Source organism: Oncorhynchus kisutch, linkage group LG18 (assembly GCF_002021735.2).
Source record: "Oncorhynchus kisutch isolate 150728-3 linkage group LG18, Okis_V2, whole genome shotgun sequence".
Taxonomy (NCBI): Eukaryota; Metazoa; Chordata; class Actinopteri; order Salmoniformes; family Salmonidae; genus Oncorhynchus; species Oncorhynchus kisutch.
The window spans coordinates 35,843,295-35,870,302 of NC_034191.2; the positions used below are offsets into that span (position 1 = coordinate 35,843,295).

Below are 27,008 nucleotides of genomic sequence, written 5' to 3' on the forward strand. Positions count from 1 at the left end.
TTACAACCCGCCTCCCCTGTCCTCCTATCCGAGGACTGCACCTGTGCACAACATTATATGTTATTGTTTAGCCCTGCTACCATGTTCGAGCACCAGCTGCATTCTCCTGAAAGCACATATTGGACTCGGTACTTTTTGTTCATGGACGTTATCAAAAGTTAATCTTAATACATTTGTCAGTGTAAAGACAAAATACCATTCTCTTTCATTAGACCATTTCTCTTTACACAACAATGTTGTGATTGAATTAAGTCGTCATTTAACTCAGAACATTTGCTGGCTAAGATTCTTCATTTGTTTTGTCTCTATCGTCTGACATTGCTTTGATGTGCTACTTCGATGTCACACCTAGCGTGAGACTTCTCAATTTCCATCTGCAGTTCACACAGTCTACCCTGCTCCTGCAGATTGATGCCAGTCTTTCTTTTCAAATGAAAGGAAGCATGTAATATCAAAAACATGTCAAACAAATCTCTTTAAGATGCCACAGCATGGCTTAAGATGGATTTGGAAGTTACTTGAATTTCTACTACGCCATCTTTTTTCTGTCAACCAAACAAATGAGTTAAATAGACCATTGCTTTAAACCAAAAAATGGAACCTGCCAAGAGCAATGACTTTAGTATGTGACAATGTTCCCACTCTGTGTTTGGACCAAATAATGACATAATATGATCTCTGTGTTTTGGACACTATCTGAAACCCACAAACAATTACCTCCTTGACCCAGACAGTGACCTCTCCATCATGGTTTATTTTGTTGTCTCGTCTCCATTCTTATCTGCTGTTGTGTCTGCTACGGCCAGGTTTGTGAAACTCTGGGGAACGAGACCGATTTCTTAAGACTTCTCAGACTCCATGTAGCTCTTGCTTCATCAGCTGATGCTCCAGCCCAGTACAAAGCCTAGAGGGCCAGACGAGGGACAAGGACCAAAGAATCGGACCTGACAAGTATAGAACATAAACCCCATAAGGAACGTCTGGTTAAGAGAAGCAAGCACCCCAAAGGACCGTGAAAAGAAGTAGACCTTAGTAGATCATGTTTGCATTGAAGAGGTTTGTGGTGACTCTGCTGACCCTAGGGATTTGGGTTCATCCAACGCTTGAACGGACACTGGAGGTAAGAGGCGACACAAAGTATTTTACTATACGGTTCTACTCTCTAACACAGGTTTGGGGAGTAACTGATTGCATATAATCTGATTACAAAACAGAATCAGTTACGTTACCAGAAAAAATATTTTAATCAGATTACAGATTCTTTTGAAAAACTAGACGATTACTTAGATTACTTCTAAAAAAATAAATACATGACACTTTTCTGTTTTCTCAATGACATTCAATTGAGCATAGAAAAAATTTGCATGTTTTTAACTTTGTTCTACCTGAGCGAGTGCGACCACATCAGAGACCACTAGGATGACACCAAATGCATTTGATGGATCTTTTTTTGTCTTCTAGTACCTCCTAAGGGAAAAGTAATACAAAAGTAACACGTAACTGAGTTTGGGTAATACAAATATTTGGTTACTGATTTTGGACAGGTACCTAGTAACCATAACAAATTACATTTAGAAAGTAACCTACCCAACCCCGCTAACACAGTTACTGTGAGTACACATGCACAGGTTTTTCCTCCATATTCTAATTAGTGTAGCAATTGTTAGAAATTGTTTATTTAAATGTCTCTTGTTGGTTTAGCTAGCTTTCCTATCATCACAATGTTTGCCTACATGAATAGTATTTTTGTGTTGTTTCAACCCCATAGCCATCACCAGAATGCAACTCTTTTGTCGAGTCCAGGTCCTCACATCTCCTGTACACTGGGAACAGCTCTGTGGGGAATGTCCCCATTCTGGAGTACAATGTCACAGAGTTGACCAGGTAGGCTATAGAGATCATGACACCACTGAGCACTCCCCTTTCAGAACATTTAACCAGCCGGGGCACATCCGGCTGAACCACACTGACTGAACCAGGTCTCACCTAGTCTCTCATTTACATACACTGAGCGTACAAAACATTAAGAATGCCTTCCTAATATTGAGTTGCTCCCCTCTTTGCAATCAGAACAGCCTCAATTCGTCGGGGCATGGACTCTAAAAGGTGTCAAGCGTCCCACAGGGATAGTTGCCCATTGTTGAAGCCAATGCTTCCCACAGTTGTGGCAAGTTGGTTGGATGTCCTTTGGTGGTGTACCATTCTTGATACACACAGGAAACTCTTGAGTGTGAAAAACCCAGCAGCGTTGCAGTTCTTGACACAAACGGGTGCGCCTGGCACCTACTACCATACCCTGTTCAAACAAACTTCCATTTTTGTCTTGCCAATCCATGTCTCAATTGTCTGAAGGGTTAAAAATCCTTTAACCTGTCTCCTCCCCTTCATCTACAATGATTGAAGTGACATGAATAAGGGATCATAGCTTTCACCTGGATTCACCTGGTCAGTCTATGTCATGGAAAGAGCAGGGTTTTTTTAGGGGGTAGCTTTAATACTGCAGATTGTAGCATTTCCAATCCCCCATATATTTTTTGGTGTGGGTGTGTATCTTATTTAAATAATACTTTCCTTTATTATTTTCCCCTAACCCTACCACCCCTCCCTTAATTGGAGTAAACTAATGGACAACAACACTTAGGCTTCTACTTCCAGCTTATACATACACTGTATCCATAAAATGTATATATTATTTTTTACGATAGTTCTCTTTTTGTTTGTTTTTAATCCTATCCTTCAGCTACCATCAACCCCTCTCACCTATCTCTGAAGACCATCCAGTTTGATTCTATTTACCATATATTTTTAACTGCTGTTTCACAAAAGTTCTGAGCCTATATACATTTTACATGAGTTATCTTGTTATGAATCCCATTCTTCAGCTCCACTCAAGCCCTCCCAGATAAATGTTTTGTACACTCAGTGTATGCTCAATAAGATGTAACGCTGTTCTGATGATCAGTGTGTTTTGACATTTCTGTCTCCTTTCTGTCCATCGGTAGCTTTGACTCTGAGTTTGAGCTGCGTACTCTGGACCCTGAGGGGGTGATATTCTTTGGGGACATCGGCGGGCAGCAAAACTACTTCCTGCTTGCTGTGATCCAAGGGAACCTGAGCATCCAGACGAGCCGCGGGGATGGACAGGTCCTCGTCACCTCCGGGCCCAAGATCAGTGACGGGGAGTGGAAGAAGGTGAAGTCCTGAACCGTATCCTCTAAATTACTTTGTGACAGTAGACTATACTATACAGTGCCTTGCAAAAGTATTCATCCCTCTTGGGTGTTTTTCCTATTTTGTTGCATTACAACCTGTAATTTAATTATTAATTTTTGGGGATTTCATGTAATGGACGTACACAAAATAGTCCAAACTGGTGGAGTGAAATTTAAAAAATAACTTGTTTAAAAAAAATAAACTGAAAAGTGGTGTGAGCGTATGTATTCACCCCCTTTGCTATGAAGCACCTAAATATGATCTGGTGCAACCAATTAGCTTCAGAAGTCACATAATTAGTTACATTGCACACAGGTGGACTTTATATAAGTGTCACATGATCTGTCACATGATCTGTCACATGATCTCAGTGTGTGTGTGTGTGTGTGTGTGTGTGTGTGTGTGTGTGTGTGTGTGTGTGTGTGTGTGTGTGTGTTTTAGTCAGCCAGCAATTGTGCAAGTTCTCCCACTTAAAAAGATGAGAGGCCTGTAATTTTCATCATAGGTACACTAACTATGACAGACAAAATGAGGAAAAAAAATCCAGAAAATCACATTGTAGGATTTTTAATGAATTTATTTGCAAATTATGGTGGAAAATAAGTATTTGGTCACCTACAAACAAGCAAGATTTCTGGCTCTCACAGACCTGTAACTTCTTCTTTAAGAGGCTCCTCTGTCCTCCACTCGTTACCTGTATTAATGGCACCTGTTTGAACTTGTTATCAGTATAAAAGACACCTGTCCACAACCTCAAACAGTCACACTCCAAACTCCACTATGGCCAAGACCAAAGAGCTGTCAAAGGACACCAGAAACAAAATTGTAGACCTGCACCAGGCTGGGAAGACTGAATCTGCAATAGGTAAGCAGCTTGGTTTGAAGAAATCAACTGTGGGAGCAATTATTAGGAAATGGAAGACATACAAGACCACTGATAATCTCCCTCGATCTGGGGCTCCACGCAAGATCTCACCCCGTGGTGTCAAAATGATCACAAGAACGGTGAGCAAAAATCCCAGAACCACACGGGGGGACCTAGTGAATGACCTGCAGAAGCCAATTATATACACGTGTGTGTATATGTATGTATATGTGTGTGTATATATATATATACATGGCACCACAACAAACCTGCCAAGAGAGGACGGCCCACCAAAACTCATGGACCAGGCAAGGAGGGCATTAATCAGAGAGGCAACAAAGAGACCAAAGATAACCCTGAAGGACCTGCGAAGCTCCACAGCGGAGATTGGAGTATCTGTACCACTTTAAGCCGTACACTCCACAGAGCTGGGCTTTTACAGAAGAGTGGACAGAAAAAGCCATTGCTTAAAAAAAAAAACAACAAACACATATGGTGTCTGCCAAGAGGCATTTTGGAGACTCCCCAAACATATGGAAGAAGGTACTCTGGTCAGATGAGACTAAAATTGAGCTTTTTGGCCATCAAATGTCTGGAGCAAACCCAACACCCCTCATCACCCGAGAACACCATCCCTACAGTGAAGCATGGTGGTGGCAGCATCATGCTTTGGAGATGTTTTTCGTCGGCAGGGATTGGGAAACTGGTCAGAATTGAAGGAATGGTGGATAGGGCTAAATACAGGGAAATTCTTGAGGGAAACCTGTTTCAGTCTTCCACAGATTTGAGACTGAGATGGAGGTTCACCTTCCAGCAGGACAATGACCCTAAGCTTACTGCTAAAGCAACAATTGAGTGGTTTAGAGGAACATTTAAATGTCTTGGAATGGCCTAGTCAAAGCCCAGACCTCAATCTAATTGAGAATCTGTGGTATGATTTAAAGATTGCTTTACACCAGCAGAACCCATCCAACTTGAAGGAGCTGGAGCAGTTCTGCCTTGAAGAATGGGCAAAAATCCCAGTGGCTAAATGTGCCAAGCTTATAGAGACATACCCCAAGAGACTTGCAGCTGTAATTGCTGCAAAAAGTGGCCCTACAAATATTGACTTTGGGGGGGTGAATAGTTGTGCATGCTCAAGTTTTCCGTTTTTTTCGTCTTATTTCTTGTTTGTGTCACAATAAATCAAATACAACGAAATAGGAAAAATGCCAAGGGGGTGAATACTTTCGCAAGCCACTGTAACCATAATAACATAATTATAATGTGGGGCATGTATAAGGAACTGCCAAAATAAAGGAAACACCAACATATAGTGTCTTCATAGGGCCTAGGGCCACCACGACAGCTTCAATGCACCTTGGTATAAATTCTACAAGTGTCTGGAACTCTAAATCTTACCTGTACATTGCCCGTGGATGCAGATTGCAGTGATGAAACATGAGGGAGCTGTGGCTGTACGCGTTGGCTCGGAGACAGCCGTCACAGTGCAGCAGTCTGCTGAGAGCCAGAGGGCCGAGATAGGCAACGGCATGCTGAGAATCTTTATCGGAGGCCTGCTCCCAGATAGCGGAGTTACCTTGGGGGTGAGTCTTAGTCCTGTTACCCCCCACCAGACTGACAGGGAGCAGAATGGGAGCATGTGAGAGGACCAATCGGGAAGGAAGTGGGTCTGTAGAGGGGTTAGGCCCTAACAGGGACACAGCAGGGTTACAGACAGGCTGGAGGTGGGGGTGAGTGATAATTAGAATGGGTAGTGCTAGCATGTTGTGAGAGGTTTTTGGGTCTGCACAGTAAAGGTTAGGACCTTTACATTCCATGGTTAGGGGCAACAGTAATAAAACACAGGGTTGCAGATGGGGTGGGAGTGTGGTGGGGCATGGAGAGGGCGAGTGAAGGGGTAGAATTTGAAGAGGGAGCTTTATGGAGGAAGATGTCTGTCTGCAGAAGGCTTGGGAACCATTGTAATAATTACACAGGGGTTACGTCCCAAATTACCCCCTGTTCCCTATTTAGTGTACTACTTTTGACCTATAAATGGAATAGGGTGCCATTTGGAACATAGCCTGGGTTGCAGAAGAGGGAGGGCATAGGGTGGAACATTGAAGGCTTGCTAGTGGGACACTAACTATATGGGAGAATGTGAGACTGTCTGTCGAGATGGGAGTTAACCATGAATCTGGCTGGTTCTCTTAACGTGAGATTTGCTGATCTAATCCGTGTGCAATGATAACCACTGTGCTCTCGCCAACTCTAATACTCATTTTCACAGCTGGACTGCACATCCTGAGACAGTTTTCTGGCACACCAACTTTCTCACCATGACAAGAACAACAGATCAAAGCAGAGCTCAGAGTTCAACCACTCCTGAGGGAGTATGAACTGCAGTTCTTATCATTTTACTATATTTTATACCCAACACAAACAGCACGTGTCTGTTCTTCGAATGCACCCACTGTCCCTCATCTGAATTGGACTATTTTGTAATGGACAAATAAAAACAAGAAAGAGCAGTGCTATGTAGTGAAGGGCAATCACATGGGGCTTGTTTTTCTATAACATTTCTGTCTGTCCTGTCTGTCCTGTCCTGTCTAGCTGAACCCTCCTCTGGATGGCTGCATGCGGAGCTGGGACTGGGTCAGACAGGACTCCAGCATCCTAGAGCGGACCCTGCAGGATTCCAAGGTGCAAAGGTGCTGGGAACATATTGCCCCCGGGTCCTATTTTACTGGAGTCGGCTCTGTTGGTTTCAGCTCTCTAGGTAGGCCACCTCACTTCCCCGTCACATGACAAGGGACAATATATTTTTCTGTCCACGCACCCTGACAGGGAATAATTCTGGGCCCTATATTTTAGGTCCCTGGAAACATTTAGCGGTAGTTTACCTTAAGTTATATTATTTGTTGGTCTTAGAATTAAACAATGAAACAATGAAACAATGAAAACTTGGGACTGAAAAATTTTGGAAACAGTTGTTTCAAAATCGTACATATTGCAATATTGCAAACAATATCACTCCAAAAGACGCGTTGGACTTTGGTTTGGTAAAGATTTTGGTAAAGAAGTTTTCAACTTGTAGTTTTAGTTTTTCATAGTTTTTATACTCTCATTCCATTCATCTTTTTCTTCACAGGGCTTTCTGTAGAGCCTGTATTTAAATTCTAAGAGGAACACAGAACTCTTGCGGGAAGAAAACAATTAAGATTGGGGCTAAAAATGTGGAAACCTACCCCTTTCAAAAATGAATCCCTGGTTAACTCCCATCTCATTTACATATACATCATTTCGCAGATGCTCTTATCCGGAGTGACTTACAGGAGCAATTAAGGTTAAGGGCCTTGATCAAGGGCACATCGACAGATTTTCCACATTGCAGGCTCGGGGATTTGAACCAGTGACCTTTTGGTTACTGGACCAACGCCAGTAACCGCTAGGCTGCCTGCCGTCTCCACAGACAGCCTCACATGCTCCCATACTGTAGCTACTGTCCCATGGTATTGCTTTCTTGCCTTTTACTTCAATAACATCTGAAGCTGAAGTTTAAGTACTTGAATCTGGTGCTTTGTTTTGTCAGTAATAAAAAAGCGTGAAGACATTCAATGGTCTGTAAAAGGAACACTGCATGGTTGTATGAACAAGAGTGCATAGATTAGGGTGCAGAGTGATATGTATGTTATGTTTGTCTTTGTGTCTGCAGCGTTGCTGGGAAACTCTTCAGCTGAGCTAGATGGTGCAGACTGGACACTCTCTGTGGAGCTAGCTCTCAGAACGGTTTCAGCCAGAGGCTTTCTCTTTATTCTGGTAGACACTCAGAACGACTACATCCTCTCCTTGAAACTCAACCACCCTTCACAGGTAACACACCGGAACTATACAGCCTCAAGACCCAACTGATCTGGACCAGCACTTTGTTAATTTATAGTCTCTATCTTCTCTCATTCCTTCACTATTACTGCTTTGGAAATGCTTATGATCTTTAAGAATGGCATAATGGCAAAGACGCACGCATGGACACACACTCATGCACTCTCATTCACACACAAACTCACACGGGTCACTCAAACACTCACCCGTACACACAGCAGCAGGTCACAAACAAGCCACACTCATACACTCCTGCCTCCATTGAGTCTGGGACCTGACTTGATTAGCCCAATGCTCCCATGTTGTGATGTCATGCAAAATGCCAAGCGGGAAGAGGTCAAACTTTCCGAAAGAGGCTTTGTTGAAATTGTCACTGTCAGCATGCCATACTTTTAGATGTTTTAACTACTGGAAATCCCCCCAAATATCAATGTGAATAGATCTCCGTTGGCCTTCAACACACATTCTTTGTGCTGTGTGGAACAAACCCTGACTTTTACCTTTTACGTCTGTCTAGGGCACAAACAGACATGTTGCTGTTTCCTGTTGTAGATTGTTCTGTTGATACCGATTGCTGATCTGGCATTCGGTGCCACTCCTTATGAAATTTGTTTCCATATGACAATGTGTTGACAATTTGTCCGGCCAGTGGAGGTCTTTTTAAACCCTAAATTAAGCATTAACTTATGGGGTGATATAATGCAAAAACAATCTCTCCTGGATAAGTTTGGATTCATCCATGATTTGGGTTTCCTGTGCCCTAGGAACTGATGCTGCATTTGAGGGGGACTCTATTCTGGTCGCACAGCTACCCCCAGACCCTCTGCTCAGGTGAGAGTCAGTTCCTGCAGCTGCAGGTGAGGCCAGGCCAGCTGGTGATTGGCATGGGCGTAACCAAGGCAACCATGAGGTTGACGGATGGGGACTACGAGCTCCTGAAGAGGGTGTTGAGCCAACCAGGGAGCAGGGTGTACCTGGGGGGCGGGCCAGGTGAGCACTGAGTCTCAAATGACACCCTATTCCTTACATAGTGCACTACTTTAGGCCTGATACTTTTCTCCTCTAATCTGATCCGTGCTGTCGTCCCACATCAACTGATCCTAATCCTCTTACTCATTCACTATTCTACTCTTACACACGAAGGCCGCAAAGCCGAAACGTCTGTGTACTCTATACCTGATGCAGTGAAAATAATAACATCTAAAATGAAGTAAGCTTCATGCAACATGTTTCTAAGTGCGGACCCATCCCACCTTTTTACTATTCTACTCTTCCCACACTCTCTCACCCTCAAACGTTTCTCTTACTTTCAGCTCTCTCTCTTCGTTTCACCTCATTCTTCTTTTTTCATTCTTTTCCACAAACCATGTCCCAGAATCATCTCCTCTCTGTGTATTGTCCACTGTTAATTGTCCTCTATATTCATGTTTCCTGGATCACCTCACAAATCAGACATGCTCATTTTACACCGTATATAGATTTTTTTCTATTGTGTGGTTGACTGTACGTTTGTTTAGTCCATGTGTAACTCTGTGCTGTTGTTGTTTGTGTCGCACTGCTTTGCTTTATCTTTTCCAGGTCGCAGTTGTAAATGAGAACTTGTTCTCAACTGGCCTACCTGGTTAAATAAAGGTGAATGACCATATGCTTCCAGGTCATATGGCAACATATAGACAACAAAAATGGGTGGCTACATTCAGATGTAAAACATTTAAGAAAAAGTGTTCCTTCCTCCTTTAAATTATGATTGATTTTTAGGGAAATTAAACTTGAAATTCAAAGTTTCTCCGATATTGTGTAGGTTGTGTAGATCCAGCTTGTCCCAATAGAAGACGTCTGAGATCTGAAAACATAACTCACTAAAAGTACACTATATGTGTTTGACACCCTATTCCCTATATATTGCACAACTTTTGGCCCAAGCGATGAAGGACCTAGATTATGGGTTTCTTTAAGTGCTTGGAGGCGAGTTGCATAACTGTTACTTGATTGCACCGTTAATGCTATTAATGAAACCGACTGGTGTTTATACAGTAGAGTACAGTGAGTCCATACAAGGTGTTCCGTATCTAGCTGTGTTCCAGAGGAGTGGAGGTGAAGCCTCTGTTGAGGACAAACACAGCAAGAGATAGGAGTTGTGGAGAGGTCCAGAGGTATCAAATTACAGGCAATTTCCCAGATGATATATCATGATGACTCCTATGGACATATGGTGTCAAGATTAAACAGTGTGAGCCGGTAGTGGTGTGAGCCGGTAGTGGTGTGAGCCGGTAGTGGTGTGAGCCGGTAGTGGTGTGAGCCGGTAGTGGTGTGAGCCGGTAGTGGTGTGAGCCGGTAGTGGTGTGAGCCGGTAGTGGTGTGAGCCGGTAGTGGTGTGAGCCGGTAGTGGTGTGAGCCGGTAGTGGTGTGAGCCGGTAGTGGTGTGAGCCGGTAGGGGTGTGAGCCGGTAGGGGTGTGAGCCGGTAGGGGTGTGAGCCCGGAGAGCCGTTAAACTTTACGAGTCTTTCTTCTGCTATCATTGTTTTTCTGCTATGAAATCGTGCAAATACTGCCACAAAGGGCTGCCCTATGTGGCCTTCACCTGTCCAGTCATGTTTCATCAGTGATTACTTCTAGGAAGGGAGGAAGGAAAGAAGCACAATTCAATCCCTTGAACTGGGCCTATCTCTGACCTTTGTGTCCAGCGGGTCTGTCCAGCTTCCACGGCTGTCTCCAGGCCAAGATCCAGGGTGTCAACGTTGACCTTGACCTGGCAGAGGTCAAACACGGGGATGTCCGCCCTCACAGCTGCCCTGCCGCCCTCGACATCCGAGATGGGAAGTAAAGGAGCCGCAGTTACACCCGACACTGCTTATAAGACTACACAAGGCTACACTGTTTTCTGTTTGGCTAATTGTCTGTCTCTCAACATTTCACTGTCTCATGTGGCTATCTATGTAACAAGATGTGACACAGTACTGCAGAAACATTGTATTTGTATTGAAGCATCTCTGACATGTGAGGGATGTTCATTTGAAGAACAAGAGAAGGATTGCGTTTTCTTTGGGTAGATTGTTTTGCATACATTTTTGGAAAACTTGGTATGTCACTGCAAAACCGTAACATGGGCTCTTTCACTTTATTTGCTGCATATTGTTTCTGCAATTTCCAGCAGAATTCCCCTATAAGGAGGTAAAGCTAAACAGTACAGCTGAATTAACATGTCCACTCTTGTTAAGTCTATGTGAATGGCAATAAAGCATTTGCTGCTTTTTATAGCTATTTGAGTTGCATTGCATTTTTTACATATATGTTGTAACATCCCCCAAAGCGTTAAAAACATTGTATTCTTTCTCAATGTATTGTATGGATGCTATGCAAGTTTGATCTCTGTGTATTACATTATACTTCCTATGAAAATAACTAAAGCAAGACAGAAGAGCCTTAGAACAGTTACTCTATATTCATCATTGACATGAGGGGCATGAAGCTCTCATATACAGTTGCAGACTTGGATTCAAATGCAATTTTAAATAATTTTAAATGCTTTAGCTGAGATTGATTGAGCTTCCCTAGCGCAATTGAACCAATAGAACAGTCGCAAAGGTGCAAAGCCTGACGATCTGGCCCTCGAGACAGGCTAAAGCAAACGTGCAAAGTATTTGAACCCAGATTTTCAGTTGCCTGAGAAAGAGAAGACTAAGCCAGTGTACTTGTGGTCTATTTGTGTCCTGTGAAACTCTTTGACCCCGTTGAGTTTTTGTTAAGTCTGGTGTTTTACTTGGAAAGAAACTCCTTGATAATTACGCCATCTTCTGTCTTGTACATTTCCACAGTTTAATTGTGCAAGCAAATTACTTTTGGGTTTATTGGTTTTTAGCCCTCACGAGTGGAAGGTTTTGTGGATTTGTCTTCGGTCCTTAAAACAAAAAGTGTGTGTGAGGAGCTCTGTCAGTCAGAGGAGACATCTTAGATGATGTCGGGGAATCGTCTTCCCCTGGGTAGGGTTTTATAAAAGGAAGGGAAAAAAACACAGAAGTTTGAGGTATGCATTGTCTGGCCAGGGGCTCGATATTTTCGTACACATCCCCCTCTCTCTCTATGCCTATTGAGTTCAAAGAAAGAACACATTTCTTATTGCTTAAAGAGTTTTGGGCCCAAATGAAATTTATCCTGGGGTAGATTACTAGTGAGACCAATGGTAGACAATGTTAAGGCAATGAGGAGGCCAGGCAGGCAACATCAAGCAGCATCTCTATTGAATATGAGTGTGTGTGGGCAGCGTGGCACAACCAAAAACAGCAAGTCAATTTGATCAGAAAAAAAAATGACTTAGCCAACATTACTTTATTAGCAGATACAGTTGAGTTTAAGATGTAGAATAAAAAGTATATTTATTTTGGCAAATTGTACATTTCAAAAAAGGTCTTTAAATAATTAACCTTTTTCCTAGATAGTAGAAGCACGTCATAAGCCATACATTTTTTGGGCAAATCAATCAAAATTGCTCAAAATATTTACATTTCATATACAGATATTTTACAGCATACAAAACAAACTCCAAAATACAAATCCCCCTGGATGTCATGTGACTTCTAGGGCCAGGAGAGTCTGGAGGAAACTCCGTAGTTGTATGACAAGTTGGTCATGGAATGCTGGAGTAGGGAGGTTAATTCAGTCAGAAAAGCTCTGTGGCTTGTAGGGCAGCAGGTTATAGAGAGGGGTTGGGGTCTGGACGGGGGGTACTGACGAATCACTCTGGGGGAACTCCGTCCCCGCTGCTGGGGCAAAGTATTGGGAGGTTCTCTGAAAGACAGAACAAAAACAGAAAACACTAAGGTTAGTTGGATTCAGCTAAATCTTCACAATTTGCTCATTTGTTCCAATTATAACTAATCTACTTCTAGGTAAATAATAGCTACAAACAACAGACTTTGAATTGAAAACCACAACCAGTTTGAGTGGATAACCACGTAAACGTAATAGATCCCAAATAAACACAAACAAAGCTTAGTTTGAATCGAGCAAAGAGTGGAAAACAATATTCCATTTGTAACTCCACCCCACTTGGGAATAATTACAAATAGCAAACTTTGAACATCACTTGAGTGGATAGGCAAAAAAAAAGATTCCAAATGGAGGTACGCCTAATGTTTCTCAGACAAGTTATTTTTCTCTGGGGGTTAATTGAAGGTTGTTCTTTTTTGGTCTGCTGAGGCATGCACCTGGCATGATCTAATAGGGCTACTTGGTGCCCTCTGTCTTGCTAGCAGCCAGTAGTTGTGTTTTAATACAGAGGGTAAGGTAGACGGTGGGCAGATTTAGGGGAGGGCAGCAGGGCAATATGGGATGGCAGAGGGAGTCCTCCCAGAACATATGAGTTTCCATCCAGTGTACAGTATCTCACTACTTCCTCTCTCCTTTGGTTTTACTAGACCAATTACCAATAACAGAACTTTAGGCCCAAGACCGAAACAGAGGTTGTTGTTGAAATACATCTTTGACGTCCTTGAAAACCCTTGTGTGGGCTCTATTTTTGGCTGCCGTTAAGGCGGTAGTGAGTGTGTGAGAGACTGACCGGGTAGAGACAAGTGAGTGTGTGAGAGACTAACCGGGTAGAGACAAGTGAGTGTGTGAGAGACTAACCGGGCAGAGACAAGTGAGTGTGTGAGAGACTAACCGGGTAGAGACAAGTGAGTGTGTGAGAGACTGACCGGGTAGAGACAAGTGAGTGTGTGAGAGACTGACCGGGTAGAGACGAGTGTGTGAGAGACTGACCGGGTAGAGACAAGTGAGTGTGAGAGAGACTGACCGGGTAGAGACAAGTGAGTGTGAGAGAGACTGACCGGGTAGAGACAAGTGAGTGTGTGAGAGACTGACCGGGTAGAGACAAGTGAGTGTGAGAGAGACTGACCGGGTAGAGACAAGTGAGTGTGTGAGAGACTGACCGGGTAGAGACAAGTGAGTGTGAGAGAGACTGACCGGGTAGAGACAAGTGAGTGTGAGAGAGACTGACCGGGTAGAGACAAGTGAGTGTGAGAGAGACTGACCGGGTAGAGACAAGTGAGTGTGAGAGAGACTGACCGGGTAGAGACAAGTGAGTGTGAGAGAGACTGACCGGGTAGAGACAAGTAAGTGTGAGAGAGACTGACCGGGTAGAGGTGTTGGTGTCCTGTGTTGGTGTTGTCCATCAGCAGGGGGGCAGTGGGGGAGGAGCGAAATCCCCCCTCGGAGAAATGCGAGGACGACAGGGTCACTGAGCTGCTCCTCTGCAAAACACACACACATGTTGGTTTAGTGTTAATTCTTACAAGTAAGGAGTGTGTTGTGATCCTCTTGTGTATTATGAAACAAAATGTGATCACAAAATACACACACACACAATAAGGCTGGTGCTAAAATTATGTCAATACAAAACAATTCAGCTTTCATCTGCTAAAAAATGTACTTGGATTGTTTGGGAGATGAAGATGGCGTGAGCAACAACCTCAAATTCAACGCATTTCTGGTAGGCAATTATTCAGCCCTAATATCTTGTGTGATCTCAAGTCAATAGGCTCCCTCACTCTCTTTCCCAGAAGAGAGCAAATTGAAGGCCTGGCCTGAGAGAGGAACCATGTGGCCCAATGTGACCACGTCAGCGGTCTGCCACATGGATGAACACACATCCAACTCTGACCACATCCTTCCCATCACCAGTACTATCTAGCCGGGCAACCACCCTCCCCCCACCACATACACACATACACAACCGCTTGTTCACACACACTGACACACTGTTCATCAACCAGAAGTTGTGGGGAGAGAGAATTATAGCGATGCCATGGTATTTGGATCAGACAGGAAGGGGTGGGGGATCCTGGGGATCTCAGATTTTTTTTTTTATAAAAAATTATCTCTGACGTTGATCTGTGTCTTCCTGGGCTATGCCCTGCTGTGTCTCCCAGCTCTATCGTGCTGCAACACAGAACATATGCCCCTTCTCCCTCGCCGCCAGCTCCTCTCCACACATCCCTAATTCAATCAGTACCGGTTAACTATTCTGTTTCTCCTGGGGACATTCAACGTAGGATGATCGCCAGAGAGATATCTCTCCTCTTTAGTGAGTCGTGACATTTAGAATCTGGATCGCTGGGTAACTAATACACATTTTTCTATTCGTTTTGATCTAGAAAGTATGAATAAGCCTTACCTAACAACCATCCACCCCTTCAAGCTTTGCTCGGATATTACAGAAAGACCTGGGTTCAACTACTATTTGAAATAATTGTAAATACTTGATCTGTGCGTGATTGAGCCTGCCTGACTTAATGGAACAAAATATTCCCAAAACAATCAACCCTGCACTCCAGGCAGGCTAAAACAAACACTGGCAGTATTTGCATGATTTTATAGCAGAAAATCAATGATAACAGAAGACTCAAAGTTTAACGGCTCCCCAGGCCCACACCACTACCTGCCCACACCCCTACCTGCCCACACCCCTACCTGCCCACACCTTTACCTGCCCACACCCCTACCTGCCCACACCGCTACCTGCCCACACAGCTACCTGTCCACACCGCTACCTGCCCACACCGCTACCTGCCCACACCCCTACCTGCCCACACCGCTACCTGCCCACACCGCTACCTGCACACCACTACCTGCCCACACCACTACCTGCCCATACCCCTACCTGCCCACACCGCTACCTGCCCACACCGCTACCTGCCCACACCCCTACCTGCCCACACCGCTACCTGCCCACACCGCTACCTGCCCACACCACTACCTGCCCACACCCCTACCTGCCCACACCACTACCTGCCCACACCCCTACCTGCCCACACCGCTACCTGCCCACACCGCTACCTGCCCACACCCCTACCTGCCCACACCACTACCTTCCCACACCACTACCTGCCCACACCACTACCTGCCCACACCCCTACCGGCTCACACTGTTGGTTCATCTTGACACCATATGTCCATAGGAGTCATCATGATATATCACCTGGGAAAAGTTGTGCAATATATAGGGAATAGGGCGTCAAACACGTACAGTGAACTTAAAGTGAGTTATGTTTTCAGATCTCAGTCTTCTATTGGGACAAGTCCATGTCCCAGGTCTTCTTTTGTAGATTCAGCTATATCAAATGGAAAACATCAGCTCCATGTAACTTCCAGATTTGTTTTGCTTATCTTTTACATTCATTTGAGGTTGAGAAGGCACATAGCTGGATCTACACAACCTGAAAACATTGGAGAAACTTTGAATTTCGAGTTTAATTTCCCTAAAATGTCCCTATGATGAACAGTATGACTTTGAGTCAATCCGTAGCACTGAAGATCCTGCGCTACAGTGCAATAGAAATTTAAAGGCAATGTTCTAGCATTCGCAGAGACTGCATTCAAGGTAAACACCGCATATGTTGGCTCAATCGAAAATGATCTTTAAATTTCAATCAAAAAATGTTTGTCACATGCACATCTTTAGCAGATGTTATTGCAGGTGAGGTGAAATGCTTGTGTACTTAGATACTACTGCACTGTTGAAGCTAACAATTCATATAGCGCTACAGCTCAGATCTTCAGAGCTACAAATTGAATCGAGGCAATGTTAACCTGTGAGCTCTGAGAATGAGCTTATATAAATAACGTACCAAAGTATTAGAGAACCACGGACAGCTACCGCTAGCCAGCACATGGGGGATGACGCTTCAGCACCACAGCAGTGGAGAGTGCCACTACAGGCGGGTTATGCCCCGCACCCAACATCGCTCATAAGGAGCTGTTGCCACAGACCTGTGGTCTACTGAGAAGAATGTTTGGCATGGGGAGGAGAGCAGCCCTGCAGGGCAAGAGAATGCCACCTTGATTTTGATTCTTTTTCACAATCCCTTTCCCTAAGTTTAATACAATATGGAATGAGACCTGGATATGATTGAACTGCAAGTACTGCTCAAGACTCCTGATTATACACCACAAACCTTTAAGTATTGATACAAGTACATTAGCGTGTAGTTTTTGCCGCAGCCTGTGTCTCTCACCTTGTCCTTGATGCTTCCCAGCACGGCAGTGGTAAGGATACCCAGGAAGAAGGCCACCAGGTTGAGGCTGGTCAGCACCCAGATCAACACGTACAGGGACAGCACATCACCGCAGCTCCGCACACCCACAAACTCATAGTAGTTGTTTATGTAGCCCCCACTACAAGACAGGACAATAGAACGTCACTAACATCCAATCCTATAACAATATTATTCTAGTTATGCTATTAATATGCCATTCATAGAATAACATTAGGCTACTTTATAAAGCTATACTATTAAGGAGGTATGATATGAGTTGGCCAGGCCCAGGAGTTCTTCCAGACCAATCAATCAAATGTATTTATAAAGCCCTTTTTACATCAGCAGATTTCACAAAGTGCTATATACAGAAACCCAGCCTAAAACTCCAAACAGCAAGCAATGCAGATGTAGAAGCACGGTGGCTAGGAAAAACTCCCTAGAAAAGGCAAGAACCTAGGAAGAATCCAAGACATGAACCAGGCTTTAACCTTTATTTTGACAGGGATGTAATACTGAGACTGGGGTCTCTTTTACAGATGAGTCCTGAATAAATACATCAAAAACATACAATATACGAAATGACCAAACATATTAAGAAAACAGACACATTTATCAACATAGAGGTCTCCAGTCATGACTCAACATCTCATTTCAGAGAGCTCTGTAAAGGTGTTCCACATAAAGGGCGCAAAGAGACTAAAAGCAGCTTTACCCAACTCTGTGGAGACCAAAGGGGCCTCCAGTGTTATTCAAGCCTGAGGCCAGGTATGGTCATTTGTAAGTCTAAATTTAATGAATGATTATAGATGCATAGGAAGTTTCTGCATGAGTGCTTTGTAGATAGAGCGAGTTCTTGTGTACTGTTCAAACTAGTCATTACAAATGAATTAAAATCTGAGTTATGGGACCTAGAAAAAAAACATTCATTTTGTTTTGTTTGCACTAACTATGGATGCAGTAGTGACCTCTGCAGTGCTTTGAAAATCAGACTTCAAATATGAAAAGACTTGGCCAACCGATGGCGCAATGAAATACAACACTACATCATCTGCACACAAATATATATATATATATATTTTTTTTCAGCATTACCAATGTTATTTATATAGATTGTAATCAGTAGTAGGCCGAGTTTCGAACCTCCTTTATGTAACTCAATGATCTCCGATTTGACACCATCTACCTTGATGGCCTGAGTTCATTGAGATAATTATGAAACCATCGGCAAGCATCAGTACCCAACCCTATTGAGGATAGCTTATTCAGAATATAACATGGTCTTCAGATGGCGCCGACAGACATGGCAGCTCTGCTTCTAGCTCCTAAGCAACTTTGCAGTATTTTTTTGTGTGTGTTATTTCTTACATTATTTAGCCCAGAACATTTTTTGTATTATTACATACAGCCAGAAATAACTTTTGGATATCAAAGCAGCGGTAACTCCAGCAATACGAAAAGGAATACGACTTTCCCGAATTGGACCCTTTGTTCGTACACCCCAGGGTGAAATTATTTTTTTATTAATTATTTTTTGAAATTATCCCAGAAGCCGTTCTAAGATGCCACCAGCAGAGAAAAGGCATTTGGAGTGGACTTCTAGTCTGACTCAGGAGGCATACACACCATCCACAGCTTCTGAGTATATTTCTTGCTAATGTTCAGTCTCTGGACAATAAAGTAGACAAGCTCAGGGCGAGGATCTGCTTCCAGAGAGACATCAGGGACTGTAACATACTCTGTTCCACAGAATCATGGCTCTCTCGGGATATACTGTCCCTGTCCATACAACCAGCTGGGATCTCAGTTCATTGCACAGACAGGGATAAAGAACTCTCCGGGAAGAAGAAAGACGTGGTGTGTGTTTCATGATTTAATATTATTCTTTTTAGCCCTTTAGCTCCCCAATTTCGTGGTATCTAATTGGTAGTTACAGTCTTATCCCATCGCTGCAACACCGGTACGGACTCGGGAGAGTCGAAAGTCGAGAGCTGTGCATCCTCCAAAACACAACCCAGCCAAGGAGGAAACACCGTACACCTGGCGACCGTGTCAGCGTGCATTGCGCCTGGCCCACAATGGGACAAGAACATCCCTGCCAGAAAAACCCTCCCCTAACCCAGGCAAATTGTGAGCCACCCCATGGGTCTCCCGGTTGTGGCCGGCTGCAACAGAGCCTGGACTCGAACCAGGATCTCTAGTGGCACAGCTAGCACTGCGATGCAGTGCCTTAGACCACTGCACCACTCGGGAGGCCATGTGTTTCATGATTAACTACTCATGGTGTGATTGTGATAACATACAGAAACTCAAGTCATTTTGTACCCCTCAATCTAGAATACTTCACAATCAAATGCAGACTGTATTACCTCCCAAGAGAATTCTCTTCGGTTATAGTCGCAATCGTGTATATTCCCCCTCAAGCCAATACCACAATGGTCCTCAAGGAACTACACTAGATTTTATGCAAACTGGAAACCACATATCCTGGGGCCACATTTATTGTAGCTGGGGATTTTAACAAAGCAAATTTGAGGAAAACACTTCCGAAGTACTGTCAACACATTGACTGTAGTACTCGCTTAGAAAACACACTAGACCACTGCTACTCACCTTTGAGATGCCTACAAGGCCCTCCCTTTGGCAAATTAGGTTGCTCCTCCCATCTTATAGGCAGAAACTCAAACAGGAAGTACACGTGCTAAGGTCTATTCAACGCTGGTCTGACCGGAATTGTTTTAATTGTTTTGATCACGTGGACTGGGATATGTTCCGGGTAGCCTCTGAGAATAACATTGACGTATATACGCGGACACAGTGACTGAGTTCATCAGGAAGTGTATGTTGACTATTAAAACCTACCCAAACCAGAAACCGTGGATAGATGGCAGCATTTGCGCAAAACTGAAAAAGTGAACCACTGCATTTAACTATGGCAAGGGGACTGGGAATATGGTTGAATAGAAACAGTGTGGTTATTCCCTCCGTAAGGCAATCAAACAGGCACAACGTCAGTACAGAGATAATGTGGAGTCGCAATTCAACGTCTCAGACACGAGACATGTGGCAAGGTCTACAGACAATCACGGATTACAAAGGGAAAACCAGCCACGTCACGGACCGCAATGTCTTGCTCCCAGACAAGCTAAACACCTTCTTTGGCCGGTTTGAGGATACCGACGCGGCCCGCTCCCAAGGACTGTGGGCTCTTGTTCTCCATGGCTGACGTGAGTAAAACATTTAAGCGTATTAACCCTTGCAAGGCTGCCGGCCAAGATGGCATCCCTAGCCATGTCCTCAGAGCATGCGCAGAACAGCTGGCTGGAGTGTTTACAGACATATTCAATCTCTCCCGATCCTCTCCACTTGCTTCAAGATGTCCACCATTGATCCTGTACCCAAGAAAGCAAAGGTAACTGAACTAAATGACAATCACCCAGTAGCACTCACTTCTGTCATCATGAAGTGCTTTGAGAGGCAAGTTAAGGATCATATCACCTCTACCTTACCTGACATCTTAGACCCAGTTAAATTTGAGGAATACATACATACAGTTGAAGTCGGAAGTTAACATACACTTAGGTTGGAGTCATTAAAACTAATTTTTCAACCACTCCACAAATGTCTTGTTAACAAACTATAGTTTAAGGACATCTAATTTGTGCATGACACAAGTAATTTTTCCAACAATTGTTAACAGACAGATTATTTCACTTATAATTCACTGTATCTAGTGGGTCAGAAGTTCACAAACACTAAGTTGACTGTGCCTTTAAACAGCTTGGAAAATTCCAGAAAATGATGTCATGGCTTTAGAAGCTTTTGATAGGCTAATTGACATAATTTGAGTCAATTGGAGGTCTACCTGTGGATGTATTTCAAGGCCTACCTTCAAACTCAGTGCCTCTTTGCTTGACATCATGGGAAAATCAAAAGAAACCAGCCAAGGGGTTTAATAAATGCATTCTACAGAAGATAGTGGGATAGGAAACCTACAAAATAATAGCAAGAACCCCCTCTGCAGTTTAGAAAATTCTGTCATAATGCTGTGCTGATAAACATTTGCAATTACATGTTGGAAGACCCATTTGCAACCAAGCTTTAACTTTCTGACTGATGTCTTGAGATGTTGCTTCAATTCATCCACATAATTTTCCTTATGCCATCTATTTTAAGAAGTGCATCAGTGTGGCCTGGTGGCAACACTCCCACCAGGCCAGAGCAGTGTCCAGTTACTGGAGTAGAAGAGAAAGAGAAAGTAGGCGGACGTGGATTCCCCAGTAGCTAGTTCTCTATTTGTCTGGTTCATCCTTGGGAGCAACGATAAACACCATGGGACCATTTTGGAGAAATATCCTCTGGTCTGATGAAACAAAAATAGAACTGTTTGGCGATAATGACCATCGTTATGTTTGGAGGAAAAAGGGGGATGCTTGCAAGCAGAAGAACACCATACCAAACGTGAAGCACAGGGGTGGCAGCATCATGTTGTGGAGGTGCTTTGCTGTAGGAGGGACTGATGCACTTCTTAAAATAGATGGCATAAGGAAAATGATGTGGATGGATTGAAGCAACATCTCAAGACATCAGTCAGAAAGTTAAAGCTTGGTTGCAAATGGGTCTTCCAAATGGACAATGACCCCAAGCATACTTCCAAAGTTGTGTCAAAATGGCTTAAGGACAACAAAGTCAAGGTATTGGAGTGGCCATCACAAAGCCCTGACATCAATTCTATAGAACATTTGTGGGCAGAACTGAAAAAGTGTGTGCAAGCAAGGAGGCCTATAAACCTGAATCAGTTACACCAGCTCTGTCAGAAGGAATAGGCCAAAATTCACCCAAATTATTGTGGGAAGCTTGTGGAAGGCTACCCGAAACATTTGACCCAAGTTAAACAATTTAAAGGCAATGCTACCAAATTGAGTGTATGTAAACTTCTGATCCACTGGGAATGTGATGAAAGAAATGAAAGCTGAAATAAATCATTCTCTACTATTATTCTGACATTTCACATTCTTAAAATAAAGTGGTGATCCTAACTGACCTAAGACAGGGAATTTTTACTAGGACTAAATGTCAGAAATGAAAAACTGAGTTTAAATTTATTTGGCTAAGGTGTATGTAAACTTCCAACTGTACGTCAGAATGCTGTTCATTGACACTTGCTCAGCCTTCAACACCATATTTTTATTATTTTAATAGGCAAGTCAGTTGAGAACAAATTCTTATTTTCAATGACTGCCCCGCCCTGTGAAACTGGGTCCTGGACTTCCTGACAGGCTGCCCCTAGGTGGTGAAGGTAGGAAACAACACCTCCACTTCGCTGATCCTCAACACAGGGGCCCCACAAGGGTGCGTGCTCAGCCCCCTCCTGTACTCCCTGTTCACCCATGACTGCATGGCCACGCATGCCTCCAACTCAACCATCAAGTTTGCAGACGACACAACAGTACTAGGCCTGATTACCAACAATGACGAGACGACCTACAGGGAGGAGGTGGGGCCCTGGCAGAGCGGTGCCAGGAAAATAACCTCTCACTCAATGTCAACAAAACAAAGGAGCTGATCGTGGACTTCAGGAAACAGCAGAGGGAGCACACCCCTATCGACATTGACAGGACGGCAGTGGAGAAGGTGGAAAGCTTCAAGTTCCTCTGCATACACATCACTGACAATCTGAATTTGTCCACCCACACAAACAGTGTGGTGAAAAAGGCGCAATAGCGCCTCTTCAACCTTGGATGCTTAAGAAATTTGTCTTGGTCCCTAAGACCCTCAGAAACCTTTACAGATGCACAATTGAGAGCATCCTGTTGGGCTGTATCACCGCCTGGTACGACAAGTGCATCTCCTGCAACCGCAGGGTTCTTCGGAGGGTGGTGTGGTCTGCCCAATGCATCACCGGGGGCACACTGCCTGCTCTCCAGGACACCTACAGCAGCCGATATCACAGGAAGGCCAAAAAGATCATCAAGGCAATCAACCGCCCGAGCCATGGCCTGTTCACCCCACTAACATCCAGAAGGCGAGGTCAGTAGAGGTGCATCAAAGCTGGGACCGAGAGACTGAAAAACAGCTTCTATCTCAAGGCCATCAGACTGTTAAATAGCCATCACTAGCCGGCTACCACCCGGTTACACAACCATGCACCTTAGAGGCTGCTCCCCTATATACAGTGGGGCAAAAAATTATTTAGTCAGCCACCAATTGTGCAAGTTCTCCCACTTAAAAAGATGAGAGAGGCCTGTAATTTTCATCATAGGTAAAAAATAAAAAAAATCCAGAAAATCATATTGTAGGATTTGTAATTAATTTATTTGCAAATTATGGTGGAAAATAAGTATTTGGTCAATAACAAAAGTTTATCTCAATACTTTGTTATATACCGTTTGTTGGCAATGACAAATGTTTTCTGTAAGTCTTCACAAGGTTTTCACACACTGTTGCTGATATTTTGGCCCATTCCTCCATGCAGATCTCCTCTAGAGCAGTGATGTTTTGGGGCTGTTGCTGGGCAACACGGACTTTCAACTCCCTCCAAAGATTTTCTATGGGGTTGAGATCTGGAGACTGGCTAGGCCACTCCAGGACCTTGAAATGCTTCTTACGAAGCCACTCCTTCGTTGCCCGGGCGGTGTGTTTGGGATCATTGTCATGCTGAAAGACCCAGCCAATATGCACAAAATAACTATTGACAATAGCCATATGGGTATGAGCACATCTAGCAAAAATGATAGCTTGATATAAAACTATTAATAGCATAGGTGACGTTAACAGTGGCTTCCTTCCACTGCGAGTGACGTGCCTCCATGGCTGGTTTGCAGGGTCAAGAATAGGAACATCCACTAAGTCATCTAGAGGCATCCTACTAATTAAATTGGATAGACGACACGGTGGCAACACTCCCACCAGGCCAGAGCAGCGTCCAGTTACTGGAGTAGAAGAGAAAGAGAAAGTAGGCGGGCGTGGATTCCCCAGTAGTTAGTTCTCTACTTGTTTGCTAAGAGTAGACACATCGCCTCTGTAGTCCTCTGCTATATTGAAAGTCCGGACAGTCCACATTGTCCCAGAATAGAGAAAAATAAAACCGTTGAAACCGTTCGTTTAGCGACCTCGATTTGAAACTACAGACTAGCTAAGATAGGTAGGCTAACTGGGCTTCCATGTCTCTCTTCTTGACAGGAATTGACGAAAAGTTTGCTATTAGCTACAGTGGGTTTGCACCCTGCCTCCTGAAACAAGCACATCCTGTGAAATGGAAAATGCACAAGCAACACAAAACTGAGTCACACACCAGTATGGCAAACAGAGAGAAAACGGAGGACTTGCTCACTGTATTTATACTGCCTACACGTACACGATACGAGCGGGAGATGACCAACTTGGTTCTGTAGAAGCAAGCAGTGAGTCAAAACACCGGTCAAGAAGAGACAGGTGGCAGGAGTATTTGCTTACCAATGAGCAGCGAATGATGGGAAGTGAGATGAGTTGGTCTGTACACCATGTGACCTGGCTAGGACAAACTCTGCGCTAGTTTGAGCCTACTTCAGCTTAAATAGGTCACAATCACTCCACACCTTATCATTGTGATACCTAATGTGTGAAGAACATTCTGACACCAAATGCCTTCCAAGCGTCACACGAGTGGGTGGGTGCAACACATTGCTAATGTGAGGGGGTGAGTTACCACGCATACTGTATGTAAAGTTATTTTAGCACTGCATTTTTACTACTGGTTGGATGTACCGCTTATCAGGCTTGCGTCCAATAACAATGACAGATCTATAACATTTCCATCAGAAATGTGTTGGGTAGTACACAAAGCTACACAATGGACCTTTTAACATTGGTGTATCTTTGACTCACTTGGCACAGTCATAAAGGTCGCAGCAGTAGCAGGTCCCACTGCGTACCTTCATAGTACATGACTCCGTGAGACCCTGGCATGGCACCTGCAAGAGGAGGCAGACACTCCAATCAACAGTATTGAGTGACAGGTACAGTACAAGCAGAGATTAGTCAAAGGTGATTTCCCCTGCCAGACAGTATGTACCACACCTATTTTCTGAATTGGACAGTATAGCTGACACAGTAAGTCATATTGCTATGAGTGCAGTTGTACTTACAGAGGCATAGTAATTCTCATAGATGTAGCTGTTTCCACTCGTGTAAAACTGGCATCTTCCTGCTTTCAGAGGACGGACATCCTGGTGTGGGGAGAGAGAGACAGCGAGACATGATATCTTAATGCATGAGAGAATTGAGTAGACTGCAGTTATATAGTTTAAAGACAGCTGCAATGACTCCATTCATTTCCAGCACACACCTTTTGAATAGCATTACCAATTACACTCCATATCGTTCTGGCATTGTAAAGTTCTCCAATAAAACAGAAGACAGATATAAAATATATATACAGTGAGTGTATAAAACTTTATGAACACCTGCTCTTTCCATGACATAGGCTGACCATGTGAATCCAGGAAAAAGCTATGGCCTCTTATTGATGCCACCTGTTAATTTCACTTCAATCAGGGTAGATGAAGGGGAGGACACAGGTTAAATAAGTATTTTTAAGCCTTGAGACAATTGAGACATGGGCTGTGTGCCATTCAGAGGGTGAATGGGCAAGACTAAAGATTTAAGTGCCTTTGAAAGCTGTATGGTGGCAGGTTCCAGGCGCACCGGTGTGTCAAGAACTGCAACGCTGTTGGGTTTTTCCACACTCAACAGTTTCCAGTGTGTATCAAGAATGATCCACCACCCAAAGAACGTCCAGCCAACTTGATACAACTGTGGGAAGCTTTGGAGTCAACATGGGCCAGCATCCCTGTGGAACGCTTTCGGCATCTTGTAGAGTCCATGCTGCATCAGATGACCTGGCTCCACAATCACCCGACCTCAACCCAATTGAGATGGTTTGGGATGAGTTGGACCTTAGAGGGAAGGAAAAGCAGCCAACAAGCGCTCAGCATATGTGGGAACACCTTCAAGACTGTTGGAAAAACATTCCTCATGAAGCTGGTTGAGAGAATGCCAAGAGTGTGCAAAGCTGTGTTTATCACTTTTTTGGTTACTACATGATTCAATATGCGCTATTTCATAGTTCTGATGTCTTCACTATTATTCTACAATGTAGAAAATAGTAAAAAATAAAGACAAACCTTGTAGGATCTTAATTTGATCACCCTGTTGTAGAAGAACTTTCCTGCAATGCAAGAAATGTAAAACTTGTAGTGTATTTGAGGTTTTAAAAAGGCTTCTGAGGTTTGTAATTTCCACTTTGAAATTTGTGACTTGATTTTCACTTATTTTACATTTATCAACCCCTACAAAAATGTTGATTAATTATAATCTACAAAATAATTGACATTTCCTGTTGCTGCAGGATTATCTTCCTGCTTTAGCAAACTTGCTCAAATTTAAGATCCTACATCTGTACAGTGCATTGGAATGTTTCTGTGACAAAATCTGTAAGCCAGATGACTGTATGGACTTGATTTGGCCAGTTGATAATTGTGAACAGAACTATGGCCTAGTAATATTGACAGTATGAGGAAAGGCTAAACATTCAAATGTCAAATTGCTACACTTCTCCTTATAAAGGGATACAAATGAAAATCTATAAAAATTATGGGAAAAATCAATCCTTCTTTTTCACTTTAATACTAATCCCTTCCAGTGTTCAAATCCTACTTGGAATCAAAAATACAAATAAATGTCAAACGAGTGGTGTGGGATCAAGACTTACTGGGAAACAGACAACCAGTGGAGTCTAGTGCCCCTATTCCCAAAGTGGTCTCATAGCATTTCATATTATTCTGTACGTAAATCCAAGACTCTGCTTTTAGTATGATGTGTTACGTTTCGTATGGTATACAGTGTATTCGGAAAGTATTCAGACCACTTCACTTTTTCGACATTTTGTTTTACATTACAGCCTTATTCTAAAATGAATTCAATCATTTTGTTCTCTCATCAATCTACAGACAATACCCCATACTGACAAGGAAAAACAGGTTTTTAGAAATGTT

General features: G+C 43.5%; 1 protein-coding gene and 1 pseudogene across 1 annotated transcript; one reads left to right on the forward strand and one right to left on the reverse strand.

Moving 5' to 3' along the window:
• The first annotated feature begins 837 nt into the window (after nucleotides 1-837).
• Nucleotides 838-11,199, forward strand: LOC109909028 (vitamin K-dependent protein S). The gene is made up of 8 exons (XM_020507883.2): nucleotides 838-1,120; nucleotides 1,769-1,884; nucleotides 3,003-3,192; nucleotides 5,503-5,664; nucleotides 6,674-6,839; nucleotides 7,776-7,933; nucleotides 8,707-8,932; nucleotides 10,627-11,199. The coding sequence occupies exons 1-8, from the start codon at nucleotides 1,040-1,042 to the stop codon at nucleotides 10,764-10,766; spliced, it is 1,239 nt and encodes a 412-aa protein (XP_020363472.1). The 5' UTR covers nucleotides 838-1,039; the 3' UTR covers nucleotides 10,767-11,199.
• A 1,050-nt stretch (nucleotides 11,200-12,249) lies between these two features.
• LOC109909711 (transmembrane protein 255B-like) overlaps nucleotides 12,250-27,008 on the reverse strand; it is a 29,775-nt pseudogene continuing 15,016 nt past the window's right edge.